This window comes from Pimephales promelas, chromosome 14 (assembly GCF_988280905.1).
Source record: "Pimephales promelas chromosome 14, fPimPro1.hap1.1, whole genome shotgun sequence".
Taxonomy (NCBI): Eukaryota; Metazoa; Chordata; class Actinopteri; order Cypriniformes; family Leuciscidae; genus Pimephales; species Pimephales promelas.
The window spans coordinates 20,430,789-20,451,384 of record NC_142782.1 but is presented as its reverse complement, the minus strand read 5'-3'; the positions used below and the strand labels follow the sequence as shown (position 1 = coordinate 20,451,384).

Genomic DNA, 20,596 nt, shown 5'->3' with positions numbered 1-20,596 from the left:
GAGTTCCTTTAGGCCTATAAGAATTAAAATCACATTTATTTCCCACAGGCCTACAGTGACTAAGCCCGTCATTCTGCCTAACAAATTATGAGTGACCTTTATTTTTTGGCTGAAGTATTCCTTTAAGGCTGTTATAAATAAATAGCCAGTGAAGCCACAAATGAAAAACATTAGCAGCTTCTAAAACATAACTTTACTTTTCCATTGTGGCAACAGGGACACCGCGTGGAATTCAAAAGAATTGCGGCTATACGGGAATTTTAGCTCTGTGACGTTGGGTATGAAAGGATAAACATCATTTGTTGTTGTAGGCTAGCCTACAGTACGTTGAAAAACTGGGTGTGATTTCACCATAGACTGTACAAGGAATCTCGTGCACTTTTGTATTTCCGGATTCGACCATCCAACGAATGTTACAGTAGCCTATATCTTGCCCGTAGCCTAGACTATTTAGTGGACCATATTAATTATAGGCTATTAAAAAGATATATCTAGGCAATAGGCTACTATAGTTTTACCGATTCATTATTACTACATAATTAAATTCACGCGACATAATTTTTATGCAATCAATAAATTAGCATAGGCCTACAATAAAACGTGCCAGAGTATACTATATGCATTATACAAATTGAATAATAATAATAATAATAATAATAAAAAACTGATGATATTTCTGTAATTCGTTCCCTATCCCAGGGCTTATTTTTTTTATTAAACATAAATATACAGAATGACAATAGCCTATATTAAGCCAGGGTGCCATATATATGCCACACACACACACACACACACATATATATATATATATATATATATATATATATATATATATAATAAAAACCCATCAGAATCGTCAAGGTGTATATAACCAAGAATAACATTTTCATATTTCAACGAGATTTCAGGAATTATAGGCTACGACAAAAAAAATTAATTGTTTTTCCATTGATTCATTGAACTCACAATCCTAAAACAGATGAGACAAGTCTTTCAACAGGCTAGGCTACTACAGAAGGAGCAATTTACATCAAAGTTGTCAGAAATAAACCTTTGTAAAAACGTTTTGTAGGACAGCACCGATGTATTAATTTTATAACACACTTCTTTTGTTGTATTATATTGTATATAATATCCCAGCAGGGCCACTGCACCTGTGTGCCGTCTTTAAATGACGCTCACGCAGGTATCTTGCGTCACGCGCAGACGCGGAAACGCGGAAGCAGCATTCCACGTCACTTGAGGTGGATTTAGCGCGAGCGAGCGAGGAATCTGACAGGAGAATTTAGCGCTTGCTTTGACTTTAAACTCGCCGGATGTGATGCCACGAGCATTTAGGCTTTACGCTCAAACTGACAGCGAACGGAATATCTGCGGGTTGTAAACGGAGGATTCAAGGTAACTTAATGTTTGTGTGCGGAGCTGTACTGCGGTCAGAGCTCTTGCTGCTGCAGGCGGCTGCTGAATGTCGCTGTTTTATTGGTTATTCAATGTTTCCTGACGCTGTGTCCATCAGTGAGGATGATATTTATAATAATAATAGGTCTGTAATTCGCAATTGCTGAGTCTAAAGCGTAATTACCTAAATAGAAAGCATTTTTGGATCCATGGAAGTGCTAATATTCCCAAATATGATGGACGCGCTGAAAATGCTGTCAGCTCGCATCAGCTTGTTGTGTAGGTTATGGGCCCTTTTTGCTTCGATTCACTGAGCATCGCACTTCATGGACATTCTTGCTTTTTTGCATCGTTTCTCAGATTTTATTTCAGTTAAACTAACGTTACTTCTTTTTTTTTTTTTTTTGCTAGTGTATAACGCTTCTAAATGGCAAAAACATGCACCTTTCTTCACACAGCCTTGATTATTATAGATTTTGTGTCATTATTATTATTATTATAATTATAATTTTTTAATTACATAATTCATTTCACTGAATTGGCCTGTTGTTTATTAAATTACATTGCCATTGTCATGATTATTTAGTTAAACATATTAAGTGTGCTCTAGTCATTGTCATTACCCCCATTAAAACACATCAGGTCAATCAAGCTAAGTAATGCTGTCAAGGGTGTATCTCCAACCGTCACTACTGTATTATGGGGTGTGTAGGCCTACATGTTTTGTAAATTTGTCAGAGGGAACACCTTTACTTTAACTTTACTGTGATTGTCACAGTATAAGACAATACTGGCAGTGGGTCAGCACAGTGTGCTTAATGTGCTGAAATTAATTGTGCTCAGCAAACAGTAATGCAGCTCTTCTGGATTTTTTCCTTGTGAATCTAAATCTTTGTGTCTAAGGTGGTAAATTTTTGCCTACCAGTCAGATACAGTGAATGCAGAGCCAGATAGCAAGGTGACATTGATTCAATGTCGCAATTCCATCAGAATCATCATTTTGGTTGAGGTTGAAAATTTAATCCTAAATAATAGCTGGGGAGTTTTACCAGCCATTCACTTGTAAAATTAACCAATGAACTGATATAGTATTTTAATCCACGTTTGAGGAACGAAAAGTGACACTGGTGGCTGACCTTATACATGGATGCTGACCTATTTTTCATGATGGGTCTGTGTCCGCTGTTGTAGCCTTTTCCCCTAAAATACAAAAAATAAAACAAGAACAGTGATTAACAAAACAATGTTTTCTCACTTTTCTTTTTTTACTTTTTTGTTTGAGACATTTTAAATAATAATTTGAAATTATCTGGAATTGTGAAAAAGTCAAAATCAAGTGAACCTGGGGTGTGTTTTGATTTCCAATTGTAGTCATTTGATATACAGTATTTTTTAAAAATGGTGATATCTTATACAGTGCAGGGTGACCGACATACAGTACACTTCTTTGCAGTTAAGACAAAATTCTGCTCTGACAAAAATTTGGTTATTCTCAGCAGTACTAAAAATCATGCCCTTTGCCAACTTTGCCTGAGCATGTTCATCAATCTATAAACAAATTGGTTGGTTCATCAAGAACTAGTTTTTGAACAAAATTCTTGTCAAATAAAACGTGTTGCGTACTTTACATTTACATTTATTCATTAGGACAACAATACGTAACTGCTATAACCCCTCAGTTTAAATTTAGTGCAGTTTTTTTTTTAAATAGAATAGAATAGAAGAGAAGGTGTTAGTACTATCAAGCGCTGCCGAAAAAGATACGTCTTCAGCTTTTTCTTGAAAATGGCTATTGATTCAGAAGCTCTGGTTGAGTTAGGCAGATCATTCCACCAGCAGGGAACAGTCTCAGAGAAAGAGATTTTGTGCCTCTTTGAGATGGTACCACAAGATGACATTCGACACACTTTAGTGGCTGCCTGCCTGGTAAAGAATCCAAAATTACCTAAATTATTTAACTGGTGGTATTTTCCTGATTCCTGATTTTGTTTGTTTATTCAGGCCATCATGCTAATGCTGATTGTCTTTTTTTCTTGTCTGCAGAGTGTCTGATTTGGAGCTCGATCTACATGGGCGAATCAGGGTCACGGCGCTCCACCCTGGTCTCCAGGCTTCCCATCTTCAGACGTAGTGTGGGAAAGAGACAGGACTCGCTCCCGTCCTCGCCCTCCTCCGGTGGTGTCGGCAATGGCGTCCACACTTCCTCTCCCTCCAGCACAAACTCCAGCTCCAGCAGCACAGGCAAACGGCGCAGCCTCTTCCGTACTCCGTCACTCAGCTTCCACAGCAAAAGACACAGCGACCCGACCCAGCTCAGCCTGGACAATAGCAGCCAGTCTGAAGTCATCTTTCGAGAGAGTTGCATCTCAAAGACACGGCATTCGTTCGGATTCGGCGGACACAAGAAGAAGATCTCCCGATCTCAGACGGAAAACCTTGAGAAAACGACGGCCAACCGCAGTGTGTTCATTAACTGCATCAGCTCACGGACGAATGAGGGAGATGATTCAGGGTTCCTCGATGAGGTGAGCAGCAAGAGGTCTTCTAAGCATAAGAAGATGCTGCCTAAGTCCTTCTCAGCTCACCAACGATTTTCCAAGAACTCTTCCAATGTTCTGGGTCAGGAGAGTACAGAAGATCCTCCTAAGACTGGAACCCCAGGCTCCTGGCCTGGAGAATTGGCTGAGAGTTCTCTACAGTCTCCCATGATCTCAGAAGACCGCACCACAGCAATTACGCCATCAGATTTTGTTCACGCCACCGAAGACTCTGTCTCGGAAGTGGACGCTTTGCCGGCTCCCAGTCCAGCTGCTCCACCCGAAAACTTTAGCCAAGCTGTTTCTACCTCGCAGGTGTCCATCACCCCAGCCCAGGCCACCACAGAAAAGCCCTTACTGCCAGATACCAGCCACACAGCCAACACACAGTGCGAGAGCACAACTGCCCGTACGGAAGCAGTAACGCTGCAAACAGTGAACGAGCTGACCCCAAACACTTATCCTAATGCAAACGCTAACTCTGACCTGTCAGAGGCCAGTGAGATTGAACAAGCTCCAGAATTGAGTGAGGAAAGTAGTTCCAATCCAGACACCCGTGAGAGGAGGTCCAGGAACGCTGTTCTCATCCAGCAGGCAGGAAGGTTATCAGGCCTGAGCAAACTGGAGACCAGGCCAAGCCACCTAAGAAAGCCACACACAGGTAATGTCAGTGAAGCTATGATGTTTTGAGGGAAATTATTCACATGCTTGTTCCTAGTAATGTCCTCTGAGCTTCCTAGATGGAAGATTACTTCCTAGATTCCTCTACTGGTTTTACAAAGATCATGAAGCGCTCATCTGATGTACACTTGAATATCTCATGAGGCCATGGGCGTTGAAGAGCTGCCGGCTTAATTTGAAAACTAAAAAATGACTGAAAAGCATAAGGGTAGAATACTACTGGTAGCCAAACGGTTATTCCCTGTGGTTTAATTGGTTGTCAAAACAACAACCAAATTAATTGTCTCCATGATTGTTGGTAGCACATCATAGGGCAAAGTGACATGATCAGCTATCTTCACATTTTCCTGCGTATACATGGCTACTTCCCAAATAAATTTAAAAATGGGCCTGAAATATTGTTGTGACTTGAAATTTATTATAAGAAAAGGGACCACAGAGAAATGAGATGAATGAATCTAGCACAACTGTAGAAATTCAGTTGTTGTCAATACATTGTTTCAGTGTATATATATATATATATATATATATATATATATATATGTTAATATGAGGCTATATAAAAAATGCCATGATTGGCCAATCAGCATGTAGTATTCCATAGAGCTGTGTAATATGCTATTTGAGATGTCTGTTAGTGCTGAGAAATATTAACATCAGGGCCCATATTCACAAAGAATTTTATCTTACCACTAGGAGTACTCCTAAATCGCGCTAAAATATTTTAGCTTGGAGTCTCTTAAAAGTTATTCACAACGCCTGTTGGACCTACTCTTAGTAAGGAAAAATGACAACTCCTAAACTAAGAGTGAGTCTTTGTTGCATATTATAACATGTAGCCTTGAACTGAATGTGTAACTGATCAGTTCTAAGAACTAGGGCTACTGAAAGCAAAGTAAAAACTGGGAAATCACCCCCTTCCTATAACAATGTTGTATTACAGTATGCTTCAGTTTGGCTGCATTTTTCTTATGACCCATGTTTTCCCTTTTTCATAAACTATACTTTTACGTTGCGAGTGATTTCACTCCAGAGTACTTGTGGCTTAGAAGGTTTATGGGAAACTAACCAGCTCCACAATATTGAATTTCCTCTTGGTGACTTGATATTGGCTTTACTACGTATCCTCTTGCAGGAGAGAGTGAACTCTACACTCTGTGTTCATTTACAATTATTGGCTTGGGGTGATTCATTATTCATGTCAATGATTAAGCTATTTTTAAGGATATTAAGATGTTTTATTCATACTCTCGTATCTTTATATAGGCGGAAAGATGTCTGGATGCAGTTAAATCTGTTTACCATGTTGACAGCAGAATATTTTGGTTCTTGGTTTAATTTGCTTGAAATTTTAGTTTGTGTTTTGCATTTTGTTTCTTTGTGAATATATTTACAGTAATCAGAATTATTGGGTGTTTTCTGCAGCTTTTCTTGTGACTCTGTAGGTTTTAGGGCTTTTTAACTGAATATCACTGTATTTTCTTTGCCTTGTCCTTGTGTATTTGTGTCAATATGATCCAGGCTTTTAATTGTTTGATACTGTACTAAAACAAAACTATTGATGTTTTGCTGAACTGTTTCGCCTATCCGTGTTTTGCGTTTGATATCTCGAAAGAATTAAATTAATTTTATGCAAATCTGGTGTAGTAGGTAGGTGAATTGTAGTTTGTGCCTCAGGCTTAACAGTTTTTTTCATCTTTGCTAGCTGCATTACACATTCTTCAGATTGTGACCTACTACCTACAAATTGAGGTCTGTCTCTGTACACAACAAGATACTGAAGACATTTTAATAATTTAGAGGAAACATGGCAACAGTAGTATTATTTTTTCCCCACTGGACTTGCAACTTTATTGCAACAGGATTAGAGACTTCTATCATAAACAAAAAAAATCTTAGCAACCAATTTTTAGAAAAATGCAGTGCGTGTGTATGCATGCATGCATGTATGTATGTGTGTATGTATCTATGTGTATATATATATATATATATATATATATATATATATATATATACTGTATATATTCATAGAAATATATATTCACATATATATATATATATATATATATTATTTAATGTGTGTATGCATGCATGTGTGTATGCATGCATGTGTGTGTGTGTGTATATATGCATGCATACACACTGCATTTAAAAAAAAATAGTTAGTCTCTAATCCTGTTGCAATAAAGTTGCATTTATTTGATTTTAAAATACATTAAAAACTTTAATATTGTGAAATTATATCATTACAATTAAAAATTAATATAATATAATAACAATTAACTGTTTTAATATATTTTATTATATTATATTTTATATATAGTCTTCTGCAGCCATTACTCCAGTCTGTCTGTCACATGATCCAAATAATTGTCTAATTTCATTCGCTCTACATACGTCATCTGGTATAATTGAAACGATTGGCTATGAGCTTACGTACAGGTGCATTTGATAGACATTCGTAGCACCCATACGTAGACTGTAAAAAAAAAAAAAATTTGGACGTTGTGTCCGTGACGTCACCCGTAGGTTTCTGAAGATTGTTTTTGGAGCCTAGTTGGCGGGGTCCATGATGTCTAATTTTGTGTTGCCAATTCAACTCATGCCCTGTGTGTTCCATATTAAGTAAACATTGACTATTTTGCTTTGTGAACAAGACAGCTGGTCTTCCTGTTTACTGAACCCCCACTAATACTAATTGTATCCCCTGACCTGTGGTTTATTTAAATTTTTGGAGCGGGAGATCAGACTCCGGTCACCTGTCTAGTCTGCGGGGTTGTGGTGCTTACTAAACCCGCATCTTACTTTCCAAATTCCTTGTGTGGGTCTGACGGGAAGCTGTGGTGGATCTGCTTTGTCAGTTCCGCATGTAGTAGTTTAATGTTTGAATTGTTATCTGTGATTCAAAAATCCATGTTTCAAGATGTATGCTGATGCATCGTCATCGTAATTGTTCCGTTTTATACGTGTTTGTTGTTGTGCTTATGTTTTTCCCTCCCTCTCTTGTATGCTTTCTATTTGCTCTCAGGTTCCTGTGATAGGCCGTGTCAGCTGTCCATAATCAGGGCGGTTTTTTCGGCTTCCAATTTGCTGTCGCCCCGCTGTTTTAAAAGTCTTCCCACGCGTCTCATTCGCAGCAGTGTGTGTGTGTTTGTTCAGTGTCCTGAGTGGCGTACTTTGTACCAGTTTAATCCAATTGCAGTTGTGTATGTCTAACATTTAGTTTCTTAATGTTATTTTGGGTTTTACACCAATGTTTTGAGTTTAATTGGCTTCAGGTGATCTATATGGGAAAAGAGAACAGGTCAGTAGATCACGCAATATACATTGTGTCGGTAGTAATGTCAGGTGTTAGACACACTTGGTTAGACGTGTGCTCCCCTTTTTGTATTTTTGTTTTCTTAGAAAAGGTAGTTTAGGACGTCAAACATGCTGAAGATTTCGGTTTATTTTTGACATTTTATTTTACCACTTACTACTTCAGGATTTAGCATTAAACTTTGTGTTAGTAGAAAACCTGTAGAATTCTCGAATTATCATGCTTTCCACCCTCACATCCCCTTAAAAAAAAGAGACGTGTCCCTTTTAAAATCCCCCTTTTGGAAGCTAAGCTAGCAGGCTCTTGTTCTGTGGAGAAAGCTACAATCCTCTTTTTCCCGGACGTGTCCGGCCGTCGATGTCCGGGATTCAGCCTTTGGTTTCTGCAGTCGCCATTCATTGGTTACATGCACACCTTTTTTTTAAGTTTTTTTTTTTCCCTATTATTATCTGTATGTTCTTTTTTTTTTTCTTCTGTGGGTTTTTATTTACATAGCTCATTCACTGTATCTTGTGGCTTTGGCTTTTTGGTAATAAATAATCACCTTTCAAACACTGTGTATTGTATTCATGGTTCTTTCTGCTGTACCCAATATACCAGCAGTAGTGATATCTGAATGTTGCATTCCCTCTCCTAGAACTTTTAAAGATCGTAACAGTAATCGATGCATCAACAAAACGAGCGAATCGTTACTCCCCTTATGCCTACTAATGAGATTTGTAGTAAATGATGTATTGTCATTGTACACATTCCAGAACTGCTTCATAACCCAGTACTGTTGGCCATTTAGCTCTTTGCTTTGATGTATAATGATTTCCGTCTCTAATCTATGTGTCGTATCCTTTGCAGTGTCCATGTGCAGCAGCGTGAGCCCATACCATGAGGTGATGCGTATGGAGAGACGTCTACGGTCAGCCTCTGAGGGTGCAGGAGAACCCAGACTTCACCTCAATCTCAGGGATCCCCACTGCATGGAGGGCCACACTTTATACAAGCAGAGAACCAGTTCCTCATCTTCTAAATTGGGCAGCCTGGTAAGTCTATGCTCAAACTCAAATTTTCAAGAATTGGCTATATTGAATTGGTTTATTTGATCTAAATTTGTGTCTTTGAAAACCAATGATGTAGACTCTTACTGCGTCTTTTCTGAGGGATTAAATTCCCACCCAGCGATATAATCGCAGTGCTTAATTAAACCGACAAATCCTCTCACACCATTTTAGCCAGTAGGTCAGCAAGGACAGTATCCATTGGCCACTTTCCCTGAAATTTCATCTGGCCATGTAGAGTGCCACCAAAATGTATTCAACCATCTGCAGGTTCGTGCTATGTTATATAGACTCAAGCAAAAAAATAAACCCTCCCAATCATTACTTTTGATTCACTAGAAGTGTGTGGTGGTGTTTCTATCTACAGCCATTGGCCAATAACAACACGCTGCACAGCTGATGGCGGGACTTTTCTGTCTTTGTCTGAACATCTGGAAACTCTCTCCTGTCTCTACATGAAAACCATTAGCTAATATTAATATATATTAAACAATTAGCTAATATTGCTGACCTCCTGTTCCTCCATCAGCCTCAGCTGTGCTTCACTATATTGCGGCTCGTAAAAACATTGGATTCGAGCAGCAGAATTTCAAAATCCTCTTCTTCCATATCATGTTTAGTTTCTTCCGTCATTGTCGTAACTTCCTATCTCCAAAGTGCTTGTTGGCTTCCAAACAAGATGGCTGATATTTATTTCAGTATCTGCAAGTGAAGTCCCACACACTGATCTGTAATAGGCCTGCAGGGTGAGTGGGTCCCACACCCTGCATAAATGATGAGCTAGTGTTTGTAGTCCTTATACAAAGAAATGGGACTTTGTATGAAGCAAAATGACTATTTTTACATCATAAAAGCAGGAAGTGGAATACTTAAATCCTTATTTCTCCCATCTCAGGGGAAAATAAGGGAATAAACCATGACCATTCAGAAATTTAACTGGGTTTCTAAATATGCAAATGGGAGAAGTGTCCCTTTAAAAGTAGCATCTCAAAACACTTTACATAAAAATATTGAAATTAAAAAGATACACAAAACAGTCCAGGCTGTAAAAACTAAACGAGCTATAAAAATAAAAAGCCAATATAGAACAAAGTAATCACATGAAAAAAGTACGTTTTATGGCGATTCTGCATTCATAATTTCAGAGGGCAGGGAATTCCTGGGAATTTAGGAGCCAAAGAAGAAAAAGCCTGATCACCCATAGTTTTTAGCTGTGTTGTTTGGATGGTTAAAAGACCAGGTTCAGAAGAGCGTGTAGGAGTGTAGGGGGTTAAAGCTCACAAATATTGAGGGGCCAAATTTTTCAAGGCCTTACAAGTGAGCATGAGAATTTATGAATCAATTCGAAAACTAACAGGAAGCCAGTGCAATTTTTCCAGGATAGGTGTGATGTGCTCCCTTGCACTGTTCCTAGTCAGAACGCTAGCAGCTGAATTTTTTACCAACTGTAATTTACTTAAGGTAGCTTCTGAAACTCCAGCCAGCAAAGCATTATAATAATCAATACTTGAAAAAGTGTTGATTAAATTTTCAGCCTCAACATAGAGCATAGAGAGAAATTAAAGTCAACATGGAGCATAATTCGGAAAAGTTTCTGAGATGAAAAAATAGTTTTGACTGTGTTACGAACATTATGGTCAAAATGTTAAATGGACGTCAAATATCACCCCCAGATTTTTTTGTTTCGTTTGGAATTTCAAAGCAGAGCCGTCCACACTTAAGGTTATGGACTCTGTTTTACACAACTGATAAGGTGAACTAATAAGCATCACTTCAGTCTTATCACTGTTTAGACGGAACATTTTCAGACATTAATTTCTTAATCTCAGTAAAACATTGAGAAAGAAAAGATTGCCTTATTGACTGTTTTCCGTGACTCAACAGGCCAATCAGCATTGTAATTGCGTTTTAATGATGATGCGTAATTATAGTTTTATTAGCAAACTAGTGAAGCTACACTGGCAGCCAGTCATTTAACTATTAGCATGCCTGTTCTTTCTCTCTCTCACACACACAAATGCAATTTATGCATGATAAACACAATAATCTTTTTTTCTGTGCAAAATACCTCATCACTCATCTTCCTGCATTTGAGGCAGTATTGTGTCAGAACTTGGACCTGAAGAAAAAGAACAATTAAATAAACTCTGAGAAGTAATTGAAAAGCCCAAAGCAGAAGATGGATATAAGAACATTTCCAAATCGTTGAATATGCAGTGAAGTACAGTTAAATCAATAATGATGAAATGGGGAAAGTATGGCACTGCTGTTAATCTACCTAGAACAGACTGTCCTTAAAAAACTAGGCGACCATGCGAGAAGTCTGTGATCCTTTATTCTAACCTAATAACTTGGTCTCATGGATTCTCATTCCTCATTCAAAAGTTCAAACCATTTGAATAGAAATATTATGGTTATAAAACACATAGTTCACGTTGTCCTACAGTTTTAACCTTTTGTTCAAAGCTTATTAAAGCAAGCCACCATCTGTTTATTAAAAGCAGACACCAAAAAATTCCTATCCTTTAATCTTTTCTCAAGACCTCACAATAAACCTGTGGATTATGCACAATAACATGCGCATTGCTCACAGCAGGCCATTTGAAGTCCAACAGGGATTGTGTTGAAGAAACTAAAAGCCTGTAGTGCTGAGGTTTTCACTTAGAACAAATAATCTACTAACTGTTAGCATGCTGAAGTACAGCACACTTTAAGCATGATAATCCACTTTTTCAATAAAAAATGTAAACTTTTTTTTTTTTTTATATTTAAAAACCAATTCTGAAAACGTTCACTAGTTGACTTTAGTTGGTTATTAAAGGTCTAATTAGGATAGTCAACTATACTGGCCCATGCCTATTCACTTGAAAAAATAAGGACATTCTGTTAATATTTTTCTATTTTAATATTTTTTTTTAAAGTGTAATTTATTCTTGTGATAATAAAACTGAATTTTCAACATCCATTACTCCAGTCTTGTTACATAATCCTTCAGAAATCATTCTGATATGCTGATTTTCATTGAAAACAGGTGTGCTGCTTAATGAAATAAATCTTTTGTAACATTTAAATGTATTTTCTCTCCCTATTGATTAGTTGAATCCTTGATTAATAAAGGTATACATTTCTTTCCAAAAAAACAAAAACAAAAACAAAACAACAACAAAAACAACGCACTGACACCAAAGTTTTGAATGGTAGTGCAGTTAAGTTTGAAGTGACTATTTTTAGTTGGTGCCGTCATTTGGTGTCACGGCTAGCAGATAAATCAAAACAATTAACCTTCAGAGAGATTTTATGTTGTATGGACAAATCCCTTACAGGAAATCAGTGACGTGAAACAATTGCTCATACATTTGGCTAGTTCCTACAAAGTCATAAAGCTTTTGTTTTGTTTCTGAATACTGTAGTCTGCACCTGCACAGCTTGAGGCCAAACTAATTGCTCTTGTTTTCCAGCGTAGTGGAGGAAAACGCCACATCCTGTGTTATTGTTCTTTAATGCTTGCTAAGGTGCCACTGCTAATTTGTCATCAAATCATGTGCTGTGCAAAATTTGCGAGTGAAGTTTACCTCCACTGTGGCTGTGGGCTGACCTGACCTTTTCATTTACATTCTCCTGTTTGCCAGTTGTTCTTGTCCCAAAGCAGCAAGAAACAAACATGCTGCATGTTTTGGTTGACTTTGAGGATCCTTATTCTTGTATTTTTTTTTTTTTTGATGCTGTGCCTGTTAAGGATAAAGAGATATATAATTATATCTACATTATGATTGAAGGATGAAGTGGATTAGTTGAAAGAAAATCCCCTCCTACGGTGCGGTCGACGGCTTCAGTCAAAGTTCAGAGAAAGGGCAGCTTTTTTGCGTTGTGCCCGCTCCATGAAAGAATGAACATTGTAATCTGTGATGTTCGATTGCCTAATGAATCAGTCTTGAAGTCTCCTCAACTCACAAGTTTTTAATGAATCAGTGAGACACACTTACTGGTCCATGAGTCATTTTCAAAATTTTCATTGCACTTTTATTGTCCCCCCTTTTAAAAACTGGATTTTTTTCTGTTTGTAGATTTTATAAGTTAACTCTGTGATCACCCAAGAATGTAAATGCTCATTAACATACTTTTTTATGTGGCAGACTCACACACACCTTTTTTTGTGTAAACACAAAGACATGCAGGAAAAGGGAAGTGTTCCTTTGTCATATAGTGAGAATTTGTGGTCACTGCTCTCAAGGGAAGCATGGCATTCTCTACTCTTCTAATGTTCTTCAAACAATCACATTTGAGGAACTACAGTAGTTTCCAATTTCTGTAATCATTCGCCAGCATGCTTGTAAATCACATAAGCATTCTGCAATTTTGCGTTGCTTTCTTAATTTGCATCAAGATGGTGCTTGTTTGATATAGCCGCTTTTTTTTTTATATCAACCTTCATGCAGGAGAACTTGGTCTTACTGATGAATGAAACCGTGTTGGAGTGTGTTTCCCCAAAGCATTAACCAACTATGGCTTCAAGTTCCATTGTTACCAGCATTGCTCAAAGATTTGATGTTTCCTAAAACTATAGTTCCAATGATCATTAGCAAACAGCATCACAACTATAGCTCTCGACCTGAGGTTAGAAGCATAGTTTCTTGTTAGTATGATGTGGACTCGCATAGATCCTGCTCTTGGGCAAAATAAGCAAGCAACATGCAGTACATTCTGTATCTTTGATTCCAAATATGTACAAATTCCATTCTACATCTTTTAGTTCCTTAAGAGAATTAAAGCGCTGTTTTTGAAGAGTGCGCATCTGCTCAAGTGGTGTCGGACGTCCCGGTGTGACATTTCTCCAATGATGCATCGTACTATATTGATTAAGCAGATAGTTATGCCGTTGTTTTACTCACGAGAAAGCTGCCTTATTGAGTCCGGTCTTATTTTGTTCAATACATTGTGGCCTAGATTTGAAATGAGCCATTATTTGTTTAATTAAGGTCATCTCAAGGTTGCCTCATTGAAATTGCATGTTCAAACCTGCAGTACAACTTTAAATTTTGATTTTTTTTTTTCCATTAGTTTCCACCTATGGTTTGAGTACATAAGTAAAAACAATTAAATTGGTGTGTGTGTGGTCTGAAATGGAGCATAATGGATATGATTAATAATAATATAATACAGAATTGGAATAAACCCACTAACTAAATGGATACACATGGAAACCCTCATTGGAGCCATGACCCAACACAATGAGCCTTGGTGGTCATGTTGGAAAAAAGTTTGAATCTGTCTCATGTCATGTCTTAATATCATTCTCACCATTTATCCCTATCATCTTATCACTGTATCAAGATGCGCATGGTCTTATCACTTCATAAAATGGATTTTATGTGTGGGTGACCCGAGGTCTGCTCGGGTCATTTCCTAATCTATAAGAATACATTTGACACCTCAGCAGCAAAGATTGATTCTAAATGTGTTTGAGAGGAAGTATCCTTGCATAACCTGCCAATGTATAACCTGTTGGCCTGTCTCCTGAAATAGTGGTTCTGTTTTTGTTTTAAGTGATTTCTGAAATACCAAGGAAGGAAAAGTTGGTTTCATTGGCATTTAACTGTTTTGACCTTTTTGTCAAGAGCCGCAATATATTTCATTAATGAGTAAAGCATGTTTTCTCCTGACAATGACATGAAAAGATGTGAAAAATCATTCTGAACATCAGGAAATTGAGAGCGAGTCATACCAAATGTCAGCTCTGTCGCCTTCTCAATCCCTTGAGAAAAAAAAAAAAGACCATCCCCCATGCAATGCAAACGTTTTTATCGAGCATTGGCAGTTTTTGTGTTCCTGTTGTCATATCCGTGTCTATGTGTACTGGTGATCTCATTGGTTGAGACTACATGATTATGCACAAAAACAACCTATTTGGCCATTTATGTTCACAAGGACATTTTAGGAACCGTGACACTGTTCTTCTTTAATATTCCTAAATAAGGTCTCTGAACAGGATAAATTATCTGAACAGATTGCCGATTAAGGCAGTTCACTTCATCAGTATTACACTCTTACTGAGATTGTTACAGTAGTGATGTATTATGTTCATTTTGCCATGTGGCATCGTAATATTTCAAAGAGGTAAAGGCCACACCATTTTATATCCCGAGAGTCTTAATTAGGAACCCAGTGACCCTTTAATTTCTAGCAAAGTCAAAGTTAAGGCATTTCTGTTCTGATGCACTATCCAGTCCTTTGCTCTGTCCTGCTTAATTAGCCAAAAAGCTGCTCTTCTCCACATTAATAGAACATAATAGCTGCTCTTTTACATTTTTGTCTTTTACGTTCACTTTTAAATAAGATTAGCCACAACTAGTCCATATTAGAGCCTTACTGAGTCCAGCTTGTTTGATAGAATAAAGGACCTTGTTTTTTCTCTTTAATATACATCCTTTTTTTTCTTTTTCATATTGGCCACAAGATGGCAGTGTGACGCTTTGAAAAGCAGCACTCAAAGGCCTACTTTGGATTGAGCGATATCCAGGTTTTCTGCTTCTTGTGTGTAATAGTGGAGTTGCTCCGTTTAGTCAGATGTGAGGAAGGGTTTCTGTGGAGGCGTCTTTGAATCAGATCAAATCCTCTTGTCATCAGTCTTTAACAAACAGACTATGATGCACAGCTGGAAGTTTGGACTGAATTTAAGAAAGGCATCAGTCACTGCTTACTGCAAACTGGATACATTAAATATGCCATGACTAGTAAAACATTTTGATAGGATAGCATCTTTGTGAGTTTGATGGATATTTGTGGGATGCACATCCAGGGCACAAAGCTCCCATTCCACCACATCCCAAAGATGCTCTAATGAGTTGAGATCTGGTGACTGTGGGGGCCATTTTAGTACAGTGAACTCATTGTCATGTTCAAGAAACCAATTTGAAATGATTCAAGCTTTGTGACATGGTGCATTATCCTGCTGGAAGTAGCCATCAGAGGATGGGTAAATGGTGGCCATAAAGGGATGGACATGGTCAGAAACAATGCTCAGGTAGGCCGTGACATTTAAACGATGCCCAATTGGCACCAAGGGGCCTAAAGTGTGCCTTGAAAATAACCCCACATTACACCACCACCACCAGCCTGCACAGTGGTAACAGGGCATGATGGATCCATGTTCTCATTCTGTTTACACCAAATTCTGACTCTGAATGTCTCAACAGAAATTGAGACTCATCAGACCAGGCAACATTTTTTCCAGTCTTCAACTGTCCAATTTTGGTGAGCTCTTGCAAATTGTAGCCTGTTTATCCTATTTGTAGTGGAGATGAGTGGGGGTCTTCTGCTGTTGTAGCCCATCCACCTCAAGGTTGTGCGTTTTGTGGCTTCACAAATGCTTTGCTGCATACCTCGGTTGTAACAAGTGGTTAATTAAGTCAAGTTTGCTCTTTTATCAGCTTGAATCAGTCGGCCCATTCTCTTCTAACCTCTAGCATCAACAAGGCATTTTCGCCCACAGGACTGCCGCATACTGGATGTTTTTCCCTTTTCACACCATTCTTTGTAAACCCTAGAAATGGTTGTGCGTGAAAATCCCAGTAACTGAGCAGATTATGAAATAGATATACTTATTAAATATATATATATATATATATATATATATATATATATATATATTTAATAAGTAGATCTATTTCATGTCTGTATGTATATATATATATATACAGACAGACGTGCTCACGTTTGTTGGACCCTTACAGATAATTGAAATAATGCTTCATTCCTCATGAAAATAAAAGCTATTTTATCATCTATACTTGCCGTGAACAGAGATTAATTATTGCCTACAAGGATAATCTAAAATGGCCTGGACACATTTGTTGGTGTTCCTTAGAAAAGATAACAAATAATTGGATTATAGTGATATTTCAAACTAATTTGTTTCTTTAATTAGTATCACACATGTCTCCAATCATTCATTCAGACTATATAAATGGAGAAGAGTAGTCACTGTGCTGTTTGGTATAATTGTGTGCACCACTGAACATGGACCAGAGAAAGCAAAGGAGAGGAAGTTGTCTGAGGAGATCAGAAAGAAAATAATGGACAAACATGGTAAAAGCTACAAGACAATCTCCAAACAGCTTGATGTTCCTGTGACAACAGTTGCAAACATTATTAAGAAGTTTAAGGTCCGTGGAAATGTAGCCAACCTCCCTGGGTGCTGCCGTAACAGGAAAAATGACCCGCAATTGAAAAGGATGGTGCAAATGGGAGAAAAAGAACCAAGGATAACTGCTAAAGAGATCCAAACTGAACTCCAAGGTCAAGGTATGTCAGTTTCTGATCGCACCATCCATCGCTTTTTGAGTGAATGTGGACTCCATGGAAGAAGACCCAGGAGGACTCCACTTTTGATAGAAAAGACTGGAATTTTCTAAAATGCATATTGACAAACCACAATCCTTCTGGGTGAATGTCCTTTGGACAGATGAGTCAAAACTGGAACTTTTTGGCAAGTCACATCAGATGAAAAAACGAAGCTTTCAAAGAAAAGAACACCATACCCACAGTGAAGCATGGATGAGGCTGTTTGTGCTTTGGGGCTGCTTTGTTGCATCTGGCACAGGGTGCCTTGTATTTGTGCAGGGCACAATGAAATCTCAAGATCAAAGCACTCTGGAGCGAAACGTACTACCCAGTGTCAGAAAGCTCTGTCTCCGTCACAGGTCATGGGTCCTCCAACAGGATAATGATCCAAAATGCACATCTAAAAGTACCCAAGTATGAATAAGGACAAAACATTGGACTATTCTGAAGTGGCCTTCTATGAGTCCTGATCTTAATCCTATCGAACATCTATGGAAAGAGCTGAAACTCTTAGTCTGGAGAAGGCACTCATCAAACCTGAGACCACTGGAGCAGTTTGCTCAGGAAGAGTGGGCCCAAACTATCTGAACAGCTGCAGAAGTCTCATTGAGAGCTACAGAAAACATTTGAATGCAGTGATTGCCTCTAAAGATTGTGCAACAAAAATATTAGGGTCCTATCATTTTTGTCCATGCCATTTGTATTTGTTTTATTATTTACAATGTTATGTTGAAAAAACAAAACAAAAGTAAACTCTGATTTCTATTAAATGTGGAATAAACAATAGAGGATGCCAATTACATTTGTCAGTTTCAAATGATTTAAAAGAAAATTGTGCATTCTTTGTTTTCTGTGGAGGGGTACCAACAAATTTGAGGACGTCTGTGCATGCATATGTACGTACATGCATGCATACATTATTTTAAGCTCTTATTGCAAATTAAAAAAAGAAAAATATTAACCGAATGAAATTGATAAAATATTAAAATTATAAAAAATTATATATTAAATATTATATTAAAATTATATATTAAAATTATATTACATAAAATAAAATATATATTTTAATATGTTATAAATGTATTTCAATAAGTTTAGAAAAATGTTTTTAAAAATAACAATGTATTCCAAATATATACAGTATGTACTATACTCTGTATAATTAATTACACGTATGAAATATATTTGTAACTACATACAATGTAAAATGGGACACTGGACCATTCTCATTGAGCCCTCTTAAGCTAAATGTTTTATTTTGACGCTTGCATCATTGTTTATTTTTCTTCTTTTCCAGGATGTTTTGAATAACCTTGGCTCATCTGAGTTGGATGAGGATGACCTGATGCTGGATCTTGACCTCTCTGATGACCAGCGAGCTCACCATGGTATGTTTTTACCAGACTCCAGTTGCTCTCTCCTTTTACTTCAGACTCTGCAACATGTATTATGACATTTAATTCTCATTCATATTCATTTTAATATGATAATAATATGTTAATATCATATTCATGTCTGTTAAATCTCTGAATGTCTTTGTTATAGAAATTACACATTCTTATAATAGCAACATTGCTTGAAGAAATGGTTTTGCCGTAGATAAAAAAAAAAGATGAGACCTTATTCCCCCACCCCTTCCTGTGCCCTCAATTTTAGCCAAATAAGACTTGGGCTAGTCTTCAGATTTTAATATCTTGTAAAATATTACACCATTAAGTTATGCATGCATGCAGTTGTGGATTAGTCATGAAGTCATCTTAATTTTCCAAAATGTTCTGATAGTTTTCTGGAGGACTTACATCAGCACATATGACTCTACACGTTAACATGCACCACAGGCACAGCCTCTAGGCACATAAACTCTGCGGATGTCATTGCTGATATTTGCTAAGGCATTTGTTTTTTAAAGAGAATTGACTATCTCAGCGCTTGTGCATAAAGTTATTTTGGCATGAATAGTGGTTCTCATCTGGTTTTGCTTCAGGACCCAGATTTACACATTCGACAAGTGGCAACCCAAAAAAGTACTAAATTGTGTTTGTATAAACAAAATGAACCCTTTATTTCAAGGAAATAAAGAAAGTTGAATCTTGTTATTATACAGAGGCTTTTTTCTCCTTAATTTGCTATTACAGCCTCACAGGAAGATTCCAGTCAATCCCTTGCATCATGCCTCAACCTGCTGCCCTCACCCCTGGAGGCCTCCATCGACCGGACCCCTGGAAGAGAGCCCAGGGAGCCCCCTCTCAGGTACGGTTTCCTTACTGGAGCTTCACTGCGAACCTTTCAATTTCACAGACACACTGTGAACATGAATGTTTTGATGGGGGACAATGTAACATGCCCTTTTAATGACTTCAACCACACAGTGATCGTCCAATTGCTTCATAAACGGAATAGAATTGCAGAGCTCAACCATAAAGATTTTTTTTTCTTCTGCTGGCCCAGTCAGATTTGTAGTTCAGATTATTACTTACCTGTCAAAGTCTTTTAATCTCTCCAAGGCTGCATTAATGCGTTTTTTTTTAGCAGCCATTACTCCAGTCTTCAGTGTTCCTTTAACCCTCTGAGGTTTAAGGTGTTTTGGGGGTCCTTGATGTTTTGACATGCCCTGACATTTGTGCTTTTTTCAGTTGCTTATTAACATATTAAATGGCACAGCTGAAATTACATGCAATTTAGCAAAAACTGAGCTACCATAATATGTGAGCAACATGTATGTACATGTTTGTATTTTTGAGAGAATATTGTTTATGCATGGTTATTGAAAAAGCTAAAAATTAATGGGTTGACATGAGCTGCATCTCATAAAATGTAAAAAATGTAAACGTCTGGGAGAATTAGTAGAGCAGACATATAGATCTGAATAAGAGTGACGATGCAAAAAAAGAGCTGTATTCGTTTTTCTGTGCGCACACACCCGACCTGAGCAGCCATGCACATTGAGACACAGCACACGAGGACTGAACTGAGCTCTCTTTCGTGTCTGAATGGACAAATACACAACATTGTCGAAATGTTGGTTTTGGAGTGGAACGCATCAATGGAATAAGGAGCATGTCTTCAGGGTGACTAAAGGTCAAAATGATGTGCTAAATGAATACAAAAAGAAAAAGGGATGAATTAAACAACCTAGTCAAACAAGTTCACCTAAAGAAAGTTGCAGGATCTGAGAAATATCCAGGAGCTCACAACCACGATCACAACTAGAAATGAGCTCTCCTTCGAGTGCCAGCTGCATTCTTATAAAGACCACGCCTCGACTGAACAGC

General features: G+C 37.6%; 1 protein-coding gene across 3 annotated transcripts in view; it reads left to right on the top strand.

The window, feature by feature from the left end:
* The first annotated feature begins 1,211 nt into the window (after nucleotides 1–1,211).
* Nucleotides 1,212–20,596, top strand: part of ccser1 (coiled-coil serine rich protein 1) — an 81,200-nt gene continuing 61,815 nt past the window's right edge. For all 3 annotated transcript variants that reach the window (XM_039679459.2, XM_089119557.1, XM_089119558.1), the window contains exons 1-5: nucleotides 1,212–1,398; nucleotides 3,442–4,596; nucleotides 8,785–8,969; nucleotides 18,622–18,712; nucleotides 19,460–19,574. In XM_039679459.2, coding sequence (XP_039535393.2) covers nucleotides 3,468–4,596; nucleotides 8,785–8,969; nucleotides 18,622–18,712; nucleotides 19,460–19,574 — 1,520 coding nt within the window. In that variant the 5' untranslated portion in view covers nucleotides 1,212–1,398; nucleotides 3,442–3,467. The remainder of the gene's footprint in view (nucleotides 1,399–3,441; nucleotides 4,597–8,784; nucleotides 8,970–18,621; nucleotides 18,713–19,459; nucleotides 19,575–20,596) is intronic.